The sequence below is a fragment of the Chanodichthys erythropterus genome, chromosome 12 (assembly GCF_024489055.1).
Source record: "Chanodichthys erythropterus isolate Z2021 chromosome 12, ASM2448905v1, whole genome shotgun sequence".
In the NCBI taxonomy this organism is placed as follows: Eukaryota; Metazoa; Chordata; class Actinopteri; order Cypriniformes; family Xenocyprididae; genus Chanodichthys; species Chanodichthys erythropterus.
Window position 1 is genome coordinate 61,472,964 of NC_090232.1, and position 12,528 is coordinate 61,485,491.

General features: G+C 44.9%; 1 protein-coding gene across 1 annotated transcript in view; it reads right to left on the bottom strand.

The window, feature by feature from the left end:
* saga (S-antigen; retina and pineal gland (arrestin) a) overlaps window positions 1-11,302 on the bottom strand; it is a 56,694-nt gene extending 45,392 nt beyond the window's left edge. Inside the window, exon 1 of the mRNA XM_067403078.1 lies at window positions 11,240-11,302. Within this exon, the coding sequence (XP_067259179.1) occupies window positions 11,240-11,287 (48 nt within the window). The 5' untranslated portion in view covers window positions 11,288-11,302. The remainder of the gene's footprint in view (window positions 1-11,239) is intronic.
* Between the last annotated feature and the right edge of the window lie 1,226 nt (window positions 11,303-12,528).

Genomic DNA, 12,528 nt, shown 5'->3' on the forward strand with positions numbered 1-12,528 from the left:
GGAGTAGTAGTATAAAATTCATAGCCTGTTTTTTCAAAAAATTAACATTCAAACCAAAATAGCTGACTTCCTGTTGGTCGGAGCTAATGAATGTAAATTAGAAAATTGTCCGGCTTGATGAGAATAATATGTGTACCGAGTTTGGTGACTGTAGGAAAAACTAACCCCCACTTTTGTCAAAAGGTGGCGCTACTGAGCCCCTCCACCACGCCCATTTCTATGGCTTTGTCCATGTCTACTGGATGACAATATTGATGTGTGTGTCGAGTTTCATGCAATTTGAAGCATGTTAAGAGCCTCAAAAACACTCAAGAATATTATTACAGTTTGACCTGTTGCCATGGCAACAATATTTCAAATATCAAAAATCCTGTCATAGGTCTACATCTGCTGTGTATTGACATTACACTGATGAAGTTTGAAGCAAATCAGGTAAAAATAAGAGGGTGATCTCAAAACATTTCAAAAAGTGATACACTTCCTGCTGCCAGTTGGTGGCGCTATAACTTTGACTCACAATAGTCACATCCATGTGATCAGACTCCTATAACGAACACACTCGTGAAGTTTCATAAAGATCAATATATGTATTAAGACGTTATAACACATTTCCTGTTTCCTTTTTCTCGCCATAAATTCGTTGCCTCGCCACGGCCAAACCGTTCGAGATATCAAAAATCCCCTGGCCATTTTTAATCATCAGTGTCTTGACTTCATGCTGACCGAGTTTGGTGGCGATCGGATTAATCGTCTAGGAGGAGTATATCAAATTCCAGAGCATGCGTTTTTCAAACAACCCTTAATAGCTGACTTCCTGTTGGCGTGGCGATTAACTTAGAGCGCGAAAGTTGTTCGGCCCGATGAGGTCTATATGTGTACCGAGTTTCATACTAATACGTGCAAGCATGTTTAATATATGGACCAAATTTTCAGACTTTTTTCAAGGGGGCGCTGTCGAGCCCCCCTGCCACGCCCGGGTACCAGCCTCTCCGGCGTCCTAATGGCCGCGGATTCCAATGTGTGTGCCAATTTTCAAGAGTTTTTGAGCATGTTAAGGCCCCCAAAAAGCCCCGGAAGACGGAAAAAAAAATAAAAATAAAAAAAATAATAATAATCCTTAGAAGAACAAGAGGGCCCTGCGCGAATTTTCGCTTGGGCCCTAATAATAATAATAATAATAATAAACGGAGCAATTCCAATAGGGTCCTCACACCATCGGTGCTCGGGCCCTAATAATAATAATAATAATAATAATAATAAACGGAGCAATTCCAATAGGGTCCTCACACCATTGGTGCTCGGGCCCTAATAATAATAATAATAATAATAATAATAATAATAATAAACGGAGCAATTCCAATAGGGTCCTCACACCATCGGTGCTCGGGCCCTAATAATAATAATAATAATAATAATAATAAACGGAGCAATTCCAATAGGGTCCTCACACCATCGGTGCTCGGGCCCTAATAATAATAATAATAATAATAATAATAATAAACGGAGCAATTCCAATAGGGTCCTCACACCATCGGTGCTCGGGCCCTAATAATAATTCTAAAGAAAACAAAAGGGCCTTCAGCCCCTTGGGCTTTGGCCCTAATAATAATAATCCTAAAGAAAACAATAGGGCCTTCAGCCCCTTGGGCTTTGGCCCTAATAATCCTTAAAAGAACAAGGGCCCTAATAATCCTAAAGAAAATAAAAGGGCCTTCAGCCCCTTACAGGGCTTTGGCCCTAATAATAATAATAATAATCCTAAAGAAAACAATAGGGCCTTCAGCCCCTTGGGCCTTGGCCCTAATAATCCTTAAAAGAACAAGAGGGCCCTGCGCGCTTAATTCGCTTGGGCCCTAATAATCCTAAAGAAAACAAAAGGGCCTTCAGCCCCTTACAGGGCTTTGGCCCTAATAATAATCCTAAAGAAAACAAAAGGGCCTTCAGCCCCTTACAGGGCTTTGGCCCTAATAATAATAATAATAATCCTAAAGAAAACAATAGGGCCTTCAGCCCCTTAGGCTTTGGCCCTAATAATAATAATCCTAAAGAAAACAATAGGGCCTTCAGCCCCTTACAGGGCTTTGGCCCTAATAATAATAATCCTTAGAAGAACAAGAGGGCCCTGCGCGCTAATTCGCTTGGGCCCTAATAATAATCCTAAAGAAAACAAAAGGGCCTTCAGCCCCTTACAGGGCTTTGGCCCTAATAATAATAATCCTTAGAAGAACAAGAGGGCCCTGCGCGCTAATTCGCTTGGGCCCTAATAATAATCCTAAAGAAAACAATAGGTCCTTCAGCCCCTTACGGGGCTTTGGCCCTAAAAATTAAAGCTGCAAGCAGCGATGAAAGGGCCCTCGCACCCGGGTTCACCGCCACGTGTTGGCCTTAGGAACAATGATCAGTGGGCGACATGCATTTAAGTGAGTGAATACAGGAGAATTATGCCACACTTCTTGCGGCCAACAGGTGGCGCTTTTACCGTAACTGAATTTTGCCATGTTGATGTCTTCAGCCCAGGACTATCATTGAACACGTGAAGTTTGAAGCAGATCGGACATTGTATGTCTGAGTTACAACAACTTCCTGTTTCTTTTGTGGCGTTAATCGCATAAATTAGCACTCAGCCAAGTGTTGCATGATTTAATGTGTCTCTAGCATGTTTGGTACTTCGTGGCATAATGAAATGTGACTCTGGTAGTGAATTACATCCTGAAGCATGCCATTTCCTGTTGCCAGCAGGTGGCGCTATGACTAACTAAATATTGTCATATAGATGTCTTTAGGCCAGGACTCTTATCACACATGTGAAGTTTGGAGCAGATCAGACATAGTATACCTGAGTTACAGCAGCGTCCTCTTTCATGGCAAAACATCAGACTTTGTCAGGCCGCCACGGACACCCTTCAATGAAAACTCAAGATCTTTGATATTTATCATCGCAAAGATCTTAAGATTAGACTGATAACATTTGATGTTGATCTGATTAACCCTCTACCGCACGCATTATGATGAATCTATAAAAAAAAATATTTGACTCTTTTTCTTTTCTTAGAATGGCTTAACTTAAAGACATTACATTTGGTGCTCTTCACACTTACAATACACTTACAGCCACTTGCATCTGCCTTTTTGAGACACAATGGTAGGCCAGTGGTAGGTCTGGGCCAGTATACATGGCTGTGATGGCAGATCTCTGATGTTGATTTAATCCATAATACAAATGCCACGGCAGTCCTTAACATACGACTAATCAACATTATATCACTAGCATTAATGTTTTTATTGTTATAGCTTAACAGACTGCAGCTGATCCTTGCTAGCTATCTAACCTATTATAATAATGCCATTCCATTATTGCGCAGTGTTGCAACACAGGCATTTTCTCGATTTACGAAAAAAAAAAAAAAAAGAAAATAATCCTTAGAAGAACAAGAGGGCCCTGTGCGCTTAATTCGCTTTGGCACTAATAATAATAATCCTTAGAAGATCAAGAGGGCCCTTCGCCATTTCATTGGCTTGGGCCCTGATTATCAGCCTGCACACTGGTGAGTTCTGTCATATGTTATTAGGGCCCCAGCAACGATGGTGTGAGGACCCTATTGGAATTGCTCAGCCAATTCTTCATCTTCTCCAAAATGAATCGCATTTTTGAGGGCCTAAACGTTCTCAAAAACTCATGAAACTTTGCACACGCGTCAGAAGTGGTGAAAATTTACATATGATATGGGTTTCAGAATTAGGTGTGGCAAAATGGCTCAATAGCGACCTCCTACAAAATTTCAATTACACGCACTTCGTGCTACGTTTCACGTACAGTTACAGTTAATTTTCTTTACAAAATTGTAACAGTTTTTGCCATTTCCACATGTTGTACTTTAACAAACTCCTCCTAGAGCTTTAATCAGATCAACATCATATTTGGTCAGTCTAATTTAAAGGCCTTTGAGTTAAATTGTGAAGATCTAGAGTTTCCGCTGAAGGGCGTGTCCGTGGCAGCCTGGCAAAGTTCGATGTTTCGCCATGAAACAGGAAGTTGCTGTAACTCGGGCATACAATGTCTGATCTGCCCCAAACTTCACATGTTTTATTAGAGTCCTGACCTGAAGACATCTATATGACAATATACAGTTACAGTCATAGCGCCACCTGGGGGCAACAGGAAATGACATGTTTAACACTGTGATTTAACTCCTCATAGAGATTTAACCATATCAACATCATATGTTGTCAGTCTAATCTTAAGACCTTAACAATGATAAATGTCAAAGATCTTGAGTTTTCCTTGAAGGGCGTGTCCGTGGCAGCCTGACAAAGTCTGATGTTTCGCCATGAAAGAGGAAGCTGTTGTAGCTGAGGCATACTATGTCTGATATGCCTCAAACTACAAGAGTCCTGGCCTAAAGACATCCATATGACAATATTCAGTTAGTGTAGCGCCACCTGCTGGCAACAGGAAATGGCATGCTTTACACTGTAATTCACTCCCAGTAACACATTTCAATATACCACGAAGTACCAAACATGCTAGAGACACGTTAAATTATGCAACCCTTGGCTAAGTGCTAATGTATGCTATTAACGCCACGAAACAGGAAGTTGTTGTAACTCAGGCATACAATGTCCAATCTGCTCCAAACATCACACATTTTATAATATTTCTGGTCTGAACACATCTATATCGCAATATTCAGTTATGGTCAAAGCGCCACCTGTTGGCAGCAGGAAGTGTGGCACTTTGAAATGATTTGGCCATAATTCTCCTGTATTTACTCGATTACATGCATGTCAACCACTATTCACTCTTTTCCTAAGGCCAACGGGTGGTGGTGAGCCCGGGTGCGAGGGCCCTTTCATCGCTGCTTGCAGCTATAATTTATTTACTTTTCCTGCTGTTTTAGATTTTTGCCATAGTATCGTTTAAGTATCGATATCATGATATTTAAGTTGGGTATCGTATCGAAGTCAAAATTTTGGTATAGTGACAACACTACTGGAGACCACTGCGCCCCGAAGCACACAAGGTGGCGGGATTGGCAGAACAGCCCCCTGATAGCAGCAAAGGGAAATGGGCACTGAATAGTGAGGTGTTAACCACTTTCCCCCAGAGGCCAAGAGAACCAGCCTCTCAAGATTGCTCTCTGGTATTACTCAAGCAACCAATATGGTGCCCTGAAGTGGCAAACTGGCAGGAAACCGCCAAATTGATTGCCGTGAGACCCTTCGTAGAGGGGGCAAGCATCCCAGTGCCTACATTTCCAGGCGGACACTGAAATATGGGCTCACCGGAGACCACTGCGTCCCGAAGCATACAAGGTGGCGGGATTGGCAGAATGGCCCCCTGAGGGCACCGAAAGATCCATCTTACCCCGAAAAGACTTCGTACTAAGAGAACCAGCCTCTCAAGACTGGGCTCCGACATAACTTGAGTAGTCAATTTGGTGCCCTGAAACAGGAGACCGGCAGGGAACAACCTAACTAGAACTTGCTGGGGACCTCTACGCCCCAAAACACTGAGGTGGCAGGGTTGGCAGAATTGCCCTCTGAGGGCACTGAAGGGAGATATCCACAGTGAAATTAAGTGTAATCCATTTCCCCTCAGAGGGGATTCCCTCAGAGGTCCGACACCACTGATGTCAGAACCTCTTCGCCGAAGCCTTCTTTGCGATAACAACACAGTCTTACACAGAGGAGACTTCAGCTAATAGCACCAAAGTGTATTAATACAGACATCTGATTTTAGCTCGTAATAGTTTGCAAGCGATAATAGGGACAAGAGAGAAAGGGAAACTCCCGTCTACTCAGTTCCCTCCCAGATCCAAGCCACTATATTCTTTCTTGCAGACCAGTAATCTGCGCGCTGCCTCGGCAAATGCAAGATCCGATCCTTGCATTAGACTTTTATTCCCGATGGTGGGGTGGACGCATAGTAATTTTAGATTGGAGGCTCGTGTGGTGTCCGACGGGAGTTCAGTACTCACTGCGATCAGACGGGTAAGCCACGGTTGGCATGGGGTGAATGTTTAGTTATTTTAGATTGGGAGGGTTCTAGCGGCGTCCGACGGGAGTTCAATACTCACAGCAATCGGACGGGTAAGCCCCCGCTGGCAGAGAGGTTAGCGTTAGTTTTCTACACTTGATGATTCTAAACAGATGATTCAAACCACCCAGTCAAATCAGTCAAACTTCAATCTGACACCATGAGTATTGAGCTCCCATAAGAACCTCAGAAACTCGATTGCTGCGAGTATTGAACTCCCGTCGGACGCCATGAGAGCCTCCCAATCCAAAATTGAACGATTTTAAGAATTTGTCCAACCAGTCTGTGCCTCGTCTCAATAGTGAAGCTGTGGGTTGAAGTTACAGAAATGCATACTATTACTTTAAGTTTCCAAGCGATTTGTTGATAAATCGCAGAACAGCGATGACAATAAGTTCCGAGTTTCATAGTGATTCAGCGTGCGAACTGAACGTAATATATGAGCCACTGTTTGCGTGTTTAACCGCAAGGAAGCGGCACAGTAATTTATAACGGCAAGTCACAGAAACAATTCCCCGATCAACATTGATCCAGATGGAATGACTGAAAATTCAGGAAAGAAGACGAGAAGGATTTAAACTGTGCTTCTTGCGGGGTTGAGCCGATGGAGTGGAGAGTGTGAGCCGGCTGGTAACTGGATCTGCGCTGCGGCGCGGCTCCGGAATAACTGAAGGCCTGCTGCGGCGGCCTGGCGCTGGAAGAAGGCCCGTTTCGGGAAGAGGCAGCATTGCCCGAGACTCGAGCTTGGTGCTCGGCTGCCTTATTGTAATTTTTCTATGACAGTAATGATTGAATGGGCCAGAGTAGGGAAATACACAGAAGGATATCGCGGATGATTCGGACGTGGTGACAGGCCTCGGCGTTTTGGCATGCAGGATGAAAGATTCTTTATCGGAAGCGACTTCGGACATGTTAGCAACTGGCGGCACCAAATGCTGTAAACTGTCGAGGATCCTTGGATGAGTTTGACTGTGATTATATACAGGCCTGAACTCATGCCGATTGGGTAGATACGTTGATTACAGATTGTTGACAGCTAGTTGAGATGATGTAATGATTAAGATGATGTAATGATTGGGTATCTTATTTGACTTGTTCCTCCTGAACTACGTTTATAAAACATCATATAGTGCATGCTTTTCTTTACACCTCGTGACATTTTTTATGAATGAAACCTGTCAGCCCCAATGAGAGCTGACGTGCATGCTCCATTTCAAGCAAACAACACAAATCACGTGTATCCCCACTCGTAGTGTCACGAGTGCAGGGAGGAACACATAATTTAAACCGCTGTTTGTTCACATTATACTCCTGTCTAGATAAATATATGCTTGTGGACAAACAAAAATAAATAGACAAAGACAATTTCACACAGAGTGCTTGGAGAAGGCACAGAAGCTGACATTGTTTGGTCTGGGTGCGCTTTATAGCTTCCTGGTCACGGTGTCAGCCACCTTCCATCATGCCACTGGACTCTCGCGGCCAAGGCTTACTCCGCTGCTGGACAGGTGGCTTCTGCCCTGCACGCCATGGCCATCTTGCAGGTCCATCAGGCGAAAGCTCTGAAAGAGTTGCACGAGGGTAGTGCTGAACCAGGGTTGCTGCAAGAACTGCGCACGGCGACCGACCTGCGTTTGCGTTTGAGGGGCGGGCATATCAGTACAAGGTCCTACCCTTCGGGCTGTCCCTGTCTCCTCGCGTCTTTACCAAAGTCGCAGAGGGGGCCCTTGCCCCGCTCAGAGAAGTGGGCGTTCGCATCCTCAACTACCTCGACGACTGGCTCATTCTGGCCCAGTCCTGAGAGCAGTTGTGCGAACACAGGGACCTGGTGCTCAGTCACCTCAGCCAGTTGGGGCTTCGGGTCAACTGGGAGAAGAGCAAGCTCTGCCCCGTGCAGAGCATCTCTTTTCTCGGTGTGGAGCTGGACTCGGTCAACATGACAGCACGTCTCACCAACGAGCGTGCACAGTCGGTGCTGAACTGCCTGAATTCGTTCTTGCGGAAAACAGCGGTCCCACTGAAACAATTTCAGAGGCTCCTGGGGCATATGGCATCCGCAGCCGCGGTCACGCCGCTCGGATTGCTTCATTTGAGACTGCTTCAGCACTGGCTTTACGACCAAGTCCCGAGGTGGGCATGGCACCGTGGCTCACTCCGTGTGGTCATCACACCGAGTTGTCGCCGCACATTCAGCCCGTGGTCGGACCTTGCTTTTCTACGAGCCGGGGTGCCCCTAGTACAAGTGTCCAGGCATGTTGTTGTCACAACAGATGCCTCCACCACCGGCTGGGGTGCCATATGCAGTGGCCAGTCAGCATCGGGCTCCTGGACAGGACCCCATCGCCATTGGCATATCAACTACCTCGAGTTGCTGGCAGTACTCCTTGCGCTGCGCCGGTTTTCGACCGCTGCTGCAGGGCAAGCATGTACTGGTCCAGACGGACAACACATCGACGGTAGCGTACATCAACCACCAGGGTGGTCTACGCTCCTGTCGCATGTCGCAACTCGCCCACCATCTCCTCCTGTGGAGTCAGCACCGACTCAGGTCGCTGCGCGCCTCCTACATCCCGGGCAAGCTCAATCGTGCAGCCGACGCGCTCTCACGACAGCTCACGCTCCCGGGGGAAGGGAGACTCCACCCCCAGGCGGTCCAGCTGATATGGGGCCGGTTCGGGGAAGCACAGGTGGACCTGTTCGCTTCTCGGGAATCCGCCCACTGCCAGTTGTTTTATTCGCTGACCGAGGGGACCCTCGGCACGGATGCACTGACACACAGCTGGCCCCGGGGCCTACGCAAATATGCGTTTCCCCCAGTGAGCCTCCTTGCACAGACACTGGCCCAACTGGACCTGGTTCCCGGAACTCATGCTCCTCGCGACAGCCCATCCCTGGCGCATCCCCTTGAGGAAGGACATCCTTTCTCAGGGGCAGGGCACCATATGGCACCTGCGTCCCGACCTGTGGAACCTCCACCTGTGTTCCTGGACGGGACGCGGCAGACTTGAGTGGCCTACCGTCCGCGGTAGTCGACACCATCACTTCGGCCAGAGCCCCCTCTACGAGGCGCGCCTATGCCATGAAGTGGAGTCTGTTCGCTGGGTGGTGTTCCTCCCGCCTCCGAGCCGTGCCCCCTTGGGTTGCGAGCTCACTCCACTCGGGGTGTTGCTTCTTCCTAGGCATTGGTGCACGGCGCCTCTGTTGCAGACATTTGCAGAGCTGCAGGCTGGGCGACACCGAACACATTCGCGAGGTACTATAACCTCCGAGTGGAACCGGTGTCCACCCGTGTGCTTTCTACTAGTAGATAGCCGTGGGTGTTCGCTTGCTGTGCCATTTCCCTCAGGAGAGGGAATGCAAGCACTTTTTCCGCTCCTCAGTTCAGTTCCCTGTAACGGCGAACCCTGTGGAGTTCCTCCTGCATCCTGCGGCGGCCAGACGTGGCGGAGGCGTCTGGCGCTAGGTCCAGTACTCGTGTGTATGCCCGGTTGGTCTGCCCTTGTACTGGGCTAGATGCCCATATGCCGTGATTCCCCTCGGGTAATCCCATATGTGTTTGTCCACGGTAAGGTTTCCCTGACGGTAAACCCGTGTCTTTCCCTGGGCGGCTTCGCTTTGCCCCGTATCTGATTGCTAGTCGTTAGGACCTACATCAGAGATCTTCCATATGCGTTACTGTTCTCAGACCAGTCCATATGTGTCTTCCACACATTACCTCCCTTCGGGCAGGGGAACGCTTTCCTGGCGTTTTTGTCTTTGCTGAAAAACGAGGGATTGAGTTCCGAAGCACTCTTCCCCGTGGGTAAGGAACAGCAGCTTCGACTTCTCCACGGTAACGCCCTGTCCTCTCCATCCCACTGGTATGGAAGACATTCCTGGGCTTACTCTGGGCGCTGGAGGGTTGCGAGTATGGGCCGCACTTGCATTTGGCACGCTACGGTTTGCCAGCATCTGCCTCCCTAACATTCGTAATGTGGTTCAGTTGCTATGGCGCTTTCCACGGGACCCCATTACGTCAGTATCGACGTAACGTCGAACATGACTGACTGAATGGGAACGTCTAGGTTACTAGTGTAACCCCATTCCCAGAAGGAGGGAACGGAGATGTTACGTTCCCCTGCCATAGCTTTGAGTCACCGCTGAGCGACCAGATATCTATCTCGGCTCCTCAGCAAAAAAATGAATGAAGGTGAGTATGCCAGCCCTATTTATACCCGGATGCCGGGGGAGGGGCCCGGCATGTAAATCTCACAGGCCAATTCCCATTGGCTTGTTTTGTATCCTTGGAGGTGATTGGGCTCCCTAGCGAGACCCCATTACGTCAGTATCGACGTAACGTCTCTGTTCCCTCTTTCTGGGAACGGGGGTTACACTAGTAACCTAGACGTTTTTACAACTCGAAAATTTTGTAATTATATAGTAAGAATGACATGAAGTGAACACACCATGTGGAACCACTTCACACACTTCCCTCTCTTGAAGGGCCCTTTCTGAAATGTTAGTTCACCTAAAAAAATAAAACTGCATAAAGACATTGTAAAAGAAATCCATATCAATCAAGCCATTTAATCAAAGTCTTCTGATGAGACACAGTAGCTTTATATGATGAACAGATTTAATTCAGTCCTTTATTCACAACAAACATTCATCGACGCACATACATAAAGCACACCAAATATGGTGAACAATCTCATTTTATGTTCTCTAATTTTACACAAATTGTCATGTTGGCTGCATTTGTTAAACTCACAATTCAAGCTACTGTAAAAAAAAATATCAAACAAATGTTTTTTTCTTTTTTAATTTATTGAACAATAATTTTATCAAATTACAAGCCAACATTTCGTCCCAAACTAGCAACGCCTAGTGAGTAACAGTAACAGTGTTTTGTTATTTATTTATTCATTTATTTAAGTCTATTAAATTTTGTTTTGTTTATTGCTACAAAATTGTTAAATCACCAAAGAGTTTCAGGAAATGAATTCAAAAGGACAACAAAAAACTAATAATTAGTTTGTCCTGACATTGAAAATTATATTTAGGCATTTTCTTTCAATGACCATTTGAAGAGAAAGTATAAAAGCATTTCAGGCTTAATTTGTACCCTATTTATGGAATGTGTCAAATATATATTCTCTTTATTATATTAAGGAACTATATCCACCTGTATAGTTATGCTGATTGAAGATTTACTTGACTTACCGACTTGTCCTTGGATATTTTCTTGAAGACGATCTGTTTGGGGCTCATTGTTGTTTAGAGACTTGAATACACAAACAAACAAACAAACAAACAAACAAACAAACAAACAAACAAACAAACCAATAAATGAATGTTTAGATTAATGTCAAGCCATTATGCAATGTAAACCTAACTGCAATCATAGCATGTAAGTCACTTTAAGCTATACATCACAATAATATTCTTCATATGTCATCAAGTAAACCTGCAGTCTTAATCAAGGCTTTACAATATTACAATGACTTCATAACTTATTATTCTTACTTAACAGTGACATAAAACTAACATTACTCATTTTGTATACCCCATGTCCCACATAAAACCCAACAGTGGGTCCTTTAAATTCTATGCGCATTATGAATTTCATACCTGGCAGAGATGATTCGACTAATTTGTGAGGTCTGTGGCTTGAGGACAGAGAGAGCAGTGACCTGTGGGAAGGAGATGGTATTTGTACCCAGGATGTGTATTGCCCAACTAATTAGGTTAGAGAGGGTTATAGCTCAAATCCTCTTCACCCATTGTCAAGCTTTCCAAATAGACAGACGGATATGGGTAGATAGCTAGCTGTGCTTTCTGCAGGTGCTATACTTGCCTGAGCGGATTGGGTTGGTTTGCTTTTGTCAGCATTGGGGGAGATTAGTAGGCACTGACACTCTGGGCACAAGGAGCAACACTTTATTTATCAGGGCCAAGTCACGTGCCGAGAACTGTGGACTCTATAGTGGGCTTTGTGTGTAAACAACTCAGGTTTGCTGAATATTCCAGATAAATCATGCTGAGGCAGATTTCAAAACCAGTTGTTTATAGGTTGAGAAATTACAGCTTGTATATTCCAAAATCAGAGTAATTGTAAAAAAAAATACAATTAGAATTTAGAATTAGAATTTTATACAGTCTATAAAAAATGCATTTACAAATTCTAATAATAATAAACAATAAATAATCAATGTAATCGATCAAAAAAAACAAAAAAACAATGTAAGTAAAAGTCTTAGTAAGAGTTTTGGGCAGAAGTGTTTGTCATAAAAAGAAATAAAACTCTGTGAAACTTTATTTGATGGTCCCCTTTAGACATTCTACTAACTATAAATAAGTAACTTTGCAACTACATGTCAACTAGCAGTCATTAATGTATTAGTAGACTGTCTGGTTAATAACTGCTAATGCTTTATTTTGATGCCCCTCCAACAGAAATTATAGATAGACTGTAATTATAGACTATAAGTAATTTTGCAACTACGTCAACT